At 50.8% G+C, this 5,691-nt stretch overlaps 1 protein-coding gene across 2 annotated transcripts in view; it reads right to left on the bottom strand.

Moving 5' to 3' along the window:
• Window positions 1-3,816: 3,816 nt before the first annotated feature.
• The window catches only part of VPS16 (VPS16 core subunit of CORVET and HOPS complexes), a 20,369-nt gene continuing 18,494 nt past the window's right edge, over window positions 3,817-5,691 (bottom strand). The window contains exons 21-24 of one of the 2 annotated variants that reach the window (XM_040447508.1): window positions 5,173-5,342; window positions 4,994-5,090; window positions 4,225-4,328; window positions 3,817-4,111 (exon numbers count right to left, since the gene is read on the bottom strand). In XM_040447508.1, the coding sequence (XP_040303442.1) occupies window positions 3,967-4,111; window positions 4,225-4,328; window positions 4,994-5,090; window positions 5,173-5,342 (516 nt within the window). In that variant the 3' untranslated portion in view covers window positions 3,817-3,966. Of the gene's footprint in view, window positions 4,112-4,204; window positions 4,329-4,993; window positions 5,091-5,172; window positions 5,343-5,691 lie in introns of both variants that reach the window. The other variant, XM_040447509.1, reaches the window with a different exon arrangement.

The following is a 5,691-nucleotide window of genomic DNA, read 5'->3' as shown; positions in this document are numbered from 1 at the left end:
ACACACACACACACACACACACACACACACACACACACACACACACAATGTGGTCACACTTGGGAAAATGCTGCTGGTTGGGTGTGAGAGTCACAGAGCCCTGGGGTTCAAGCCCTGGCATTGACTGAGTGACCTAAGTCTCCCTCTGCTACTCTTCCTGGAACGTCCCAGGCCTGGACTGAGAATTATAAGCATGTACAGCTTGGCAAGTGACCCATTCTCAGGAAATGCAGTTCCTTCTCTCCATGAGACAGTGGCCCTGTGGTCAGCGCATTTGTGGTGTGCATGTAGGGGTGAGAGAACCTCAGACCAAGGAGAGGCAGGGTCTTGGACATCCCATCCTGAAGACCCTGGTTTGGTTCAGCTCGGTAATCACACAGACACTGTTGCCACTGGAGAGGACAGAGTTCCATCCTCATCTGCCCACCTATGGAGACCTGCCCAGCCTCCCCTTCCCATCTGAGGCCCAGGGGTTCCACACTTTTGCCCCATCACCACAGGACAAAGGGATGTCTTCCAAGAGGAGAGAATAAGAGAGCAGGCCCGAGAGAGGAAGGCAGGCAGGTTTCCTGTACTCAGGCCCACCCACGTGGGAGGCCGAAGCCCTGCTCCCAGTCCTGCTTTAGGCCCTGCCCGCCGGGGCCTACGCCTACACGTGTAGGTGCATACACGTATAGGTAGGCACTCGTCATCCACCCCACAGGTGCCCCAAGGAGTCACAGGGTTCACGAGAAAAGGGCTGGACTGAAGAGCTGGAGAATTGGGGTAAAGGACTCCTATTTCATTAGGCAGATCACCTCCCCTCTCCGGGCCTTCTTTCTCCATCTAGCAAATGGAACAATGAATCATTCACTCGACAAATACTGAGGGCAAACCATGTGCTGGACGCAGCAGGGAATAAAACAGAAAAGGTCTCTGCTCTCAGGAATTTAGATTGTGGATGGGGAGACAGACAATAAACAAGTGAAAAAGAAAATTTCCTAAATGCTGTAATGAAAATAAAGCAAGGCAAAATGATAGAAAGTTGGAGTAAATGAGAGCCAAGTGCCTTTCCAGGCCACTGTTCTACCTCCAAGGGTCATTTGCTTGAGCTTTGTACCTAAAAAAGATTGCAGCCCCCTTATCTTGAGAAGGCCTCCACCCTCACTCCAGGGCTGTCATTGATATCCTAAACCAGAAGAAAGGTTTCCAAATTTTTTGCCCCCAGTCCCAAAATCCTGGTCCTAGGCGCAATCCTAGCCCCATTCATTGGCCAAGACATGGCCCCATTTATGACTGTAGACCCAGGGCAGCTGTGCAAATCTTTCAGAGTAGAAGGCTTTTTACGTTAATTTTAATTGAGCAATCTAAGATTTGGGGGGAAAAATACCGTTTTAAAAATATCACTGTAAGTGTATGCATTTGTCAAAACTCTGCAAATGTACACTTAAGATCTGAGCATTATATATAAATTGTATCTAAAAAGAAAAAAATTGCAGATAATGAACCGTAGTTAATGAAATTCTGAAGTATTTAGACAGAAGTGTACCAAGGACTGCAACTTAGTTTGAAGTGCATCTTAAGATGGATAGAGGGATGGATAGATGGAGGAATGTATGATACAGTAAGTATAGTAAAATGCTAACGGCAGAATCCAGGTGGTGGGTACATAGATGTTCAATGCAAATTCTTTCAACTTAACTAGGTGTTTGCAAGTTGTCATGATAAAATATTGGGGGAGGGAGGGAATCAGTGTTTAACGTTACAAAAAAGTACACAAAGCTGCCTTTAATTTTCCGACAGCTCTCCCCTGGGACAATTCTGGTGCTTCTCCACATGCATACACCGTTATGTAGTCGCCTCGTTTGTAGGTCATCGTTATTTCTCACCTATTTCTAAACTTCCTATGTATAGTGCTTAATGTTTGCACATCACAGGAGTTCATATGGGGCATGTTACTTTGGGGGTGCAGGCTTTTTACTGTGTACATTCTCAATGCAGTGCCCAGGGCCCCCTTTCCAGAGAGGGCACACTGGGTTGCAAAATACCAACCCTTTTTCACTGAGAACAGTTAGAGGAACTGGAGGCAACATTTAAAAAAGGCATCGAAGAACTGCCAGGGCAGTGAGCAATTGTGAGGCCAAGGCTGGGGAGGAAGAACTCCAAATGATGAGCCTAATATTGGGATCTCTTTTCCTCTCCCTGGACCTGTCTGCTGATTCTGATAGAAGGTTGATGGGCTGTGCCTAACTGGGATTCCCAAAACTGGCCACATTGCCAGCTCTGCACACTCTTCCAGAGCCTTGCCTCTCCCCTAGCAACAAGAGTCTATATGCCCTTGAAACGGGGTGGGAATGTCCCCTGACAGAATGTGGCAGGTACTCAGGGGCCCTGTGTGACTTCCAAAGCTGGTTTGGGAAGACTGCACAGCTCTGGCTCCCTTGGGAGGCCGTCCTTGGAACCCGGCTGTCATGTTGTGAACTCTCCTGGGTCACAGGTGTTCTGGCCCACGACCCCAGCCAAGGTTCCCGTCAACAACCAGCTTCAACCCCCAGACTTGTGAGTTAGCAAGCCTTCAGATGATTTCAGCCCCCCGATGTCAGGTCACCCCAGCCTTGGAGTCTTCCAGCTCATGTCCCAAATATCGTGAAGCAGAAACGACTGTTCTATCCTGTCCAAATTCTTGCCCCAAGTAATAAGTGGTGAGCATAACAAATGGCCGCTTTGTAGTGTGATTTATATCCCCTTGGAAGATATTCAAACTTACATTTTTTACAAATCATATGGAGGGAAAAGAAGAAAAAGAAAAACACCTTACCAGGCTCTGAGTCACTCTTTTCAAGCACTCAATTCAAGTCAGCTCTAGGGGCGTTAAGGAGGGAAAGCCAGAAGCTCCAGTGAGACCTGCCCTCCCTCTGGGCTTTGGTCTCCTTCTTTGTCCTTCTCCTAGACTAAGGGCGCAACAAGAGGAAAAGGAAATGCCCTCAGTGTTGGGTGGGGGCACAAGGGCATGAAGCCAAGGTAACTGGAGTGCAAACTGGAGGCCAGAGATGGGGTCTGGAGGGCCAAGAAGGGCTCCTACTGATGGGGATGAAGCTTCTATTTTGGGTAGGGGAGAGTCAGGGAACTCCAGTTTGTGGTTCTTCCTTGGCAGAATTGAGATCTTCCGTCCTTCTTTTCTCTTCAGCCCAGAGACCACTCAGGAGTTGCTCACCACGGGGAGGTGGGCAGGTTTGTGGAAGCTTCTCCTCTAACCCTTCAACACACCGGCCACACGCTTATCAGTCCTCCAACCCTTACTGTAGTGCAGACGGGGGCCTTGCCTCAGACTCCTCTGCTCAGAGGGACTGATTTTAGTCATCCTTCCTCTGTCACCACAATAGCCAAGGAGAAGCCCTGAGACCCCCAAAAGCACAACCTGGTTTCAGATCCCAGTTTTGCCACATACTCACTGTTACCAAACCTCCTCGGTCTGCAATTTCCTCTTCTGTAAAAGGGGGTGATGTTACCTATCTCATAGGGCGGTCTTGTGGAATAAAGGAAATAGCAATGGTGAAGTGTTTGGCATGGTTCTTATGTGTATGTGTATAATGCTTTTCAGTGTGGCTCTTGATGAGCTGCTGCTTGAGTTTTGCACAGTCCCCTGTAAGCTTCCTAAGGGCTGTGAGCTTGAGGGGGGCTTCCTTCTGTAACAGTGGAGAGGGGCAAGTCTCTTGTAAATGTTGCTGAGCAGCTCCCCCTTCAGCCCCAAAACAATCAAACACATAGAGTTCTGCTGAGGCACCTGGATGGTTCTGCCTCCAGCATGCTTTTGCTTAGGCTGGACTGCATACGACAAGCACTCTAAAATGTCCCAACTTTATTTACATCCAGACCCCTGGCTCCGACCCCACCCCAGCTCCTCAGCTTAGCTCTGGGGGAGAAGCTGGATGCGCAGTGACGCTTTGGCCAAGGCTACAGCTCAAGGAGATGTGTGGGGTGAGCCCCTCACTTCTTCTGGGCTTGTGCCCTAGCCCGCTGAATTTTGTCAGCCGTGGCCCCATCTGTGGCTCCAGTGCAGTGGGATAATACAAGGCTCAGCTCTGCTTCATTCCTGTGCTCGATGGCCACATCTGCGGCCTGAGCCACATCCCTGTGGTTGTGAGGAGAGGAGATGGTGTCGGTCTGCCCAAGGGCACAAACCATGCCCCTCATCAGCCCACTGGCTCAGCCACCCAGCACCCACAGGGCTCTCAGATGACACACCCAACGAGAAGCAAGGCCTTGACCTTCTGCTCCGGACCCACACGGGAGGCATACTTCTTGGCCTCATATTTGTTGTGTTGCTTCATGCAGATCTCAACAAAGGGCTTAAGAGAGGAAGGGGTGGAAGGAGAAGGTATGTCAGATCCTCTCTCTTATGAGCAAAAGTCCAAAGGGCACACTGCCCCTATGCATTTCATATATCCTTCAGTACATATAACCCCATCCCACCCCCTCCCTGACATGTGCAACAGTTGTGATCGCAACATTCTCAGGGCAGAAACCACCTAAACCACAGATCTGTTAGTGCCTTGAGGCTCCACCATCCGCTGCCACCCTCTCACAATAGAAGTCTCTTGACTTCTCGGGGCCTGTGTTTTCTCTCATGACTACCCTTATCCCACCTACTGATCCACCTGCCACAGAAAACAAACCTCCTCGGTGTCCTCCAACTGCCTCCCGCACATGCCCTCCCAGTGCCCCTCCACCCCCTACTCAAACAAGACCTTCCCCTTTAGGCACATGGTGTGGGCTGTGGGCCTCCTTGGAGAAACCAGCTCATTCCTTCTCTCACCAACATCTGCGTCCTAACTCAGCCTGCTCTCCCACAGCTCTGGCCCACAAGTGTGCAGACACGGGAAGCACCTGCTAACTACGTGGGACAGCTGAACAGATGCATGAATGGGCCATCTGCCTGCCTATCTCTGGACCCGGTTCTCTCCCCAGGACTACCCTGCCTGAAGGTGGGGCACTGGGACGGCCTGTGTCTCACCAGGTAGCCAATGGGTGATTTCTTGCTCTTTGAAAACTTCTCTAGCTCCTCCCAGTCTTCCAGATCGGCCAGGGCAGTCAGCTTCAGCCACCAGAGCCTGCGGGGAAGCTGGGCTTGGAGGTATTGCAGGATGGGCAGGTGGTCCCAGGACCCATCTGCAGCCGGCTGCCCTAACCCACCTCTTGTCAGGAATGCGGAAGTCACGTGCCAGCTGCTCTGCGCGCTTGTTGTGGCCTCCAAGGATGAGGGTAGTGACCGTGTCGTGTAGAGACAAGTCCAGGAACCGGCCCCCCAACTCATCTTCTAGGCGTCGCTGCAGCCGTAGGAGCCTCATTTGATCCTCTGTGGCCTGGGACGGAGATGAGGCAGGATGGGGATGACAGGGACAAGGAGGAAAGACCGGGAGAGGAGGAAAAGGGGTTCTTAGAAAAGAGGAATGAGGGGAGCCTGGGTGGCTCAGTTGGTTAAGCATCTGACTCATGATTTTGGTTCAGCCCATGATCTCACAGTTCAGAGGCTGAGCCCTGCATCAGCCTCTGCGCTGGCAGTGCGGAGCCTGCTGGGGATTCTCTGTTTCTCTCTCTGCCCCTCCCCTGCTGGCACAGGCTCCCCCTCTCCCTCTCTCTATGAAAAACAAATAAACATAAAAAGAAAGAAAGAAAGAAAGAAAGAAAGAAAGAAAGAAAGAAAGAAAGAAA

This window comes from Herpailurus yagouaroundi, unplaced genomic scaffold, assembly GCF_014898765.1.
Source record: "Herpailurus yagouaroundi ecotype Mexico unplaced genomic scaffold, PumYag 196, whole genome shotgun sequence".
Lineage (NCBI taxonomy): Eukaryota > Metazoa > Chordata > Mammalia > Carnivora > Felidae > Herpailurus > Herpailurus yagouaroundi.
This window is presented reverse-complemented; position numbering and strand designations above follow the sequence as displayed.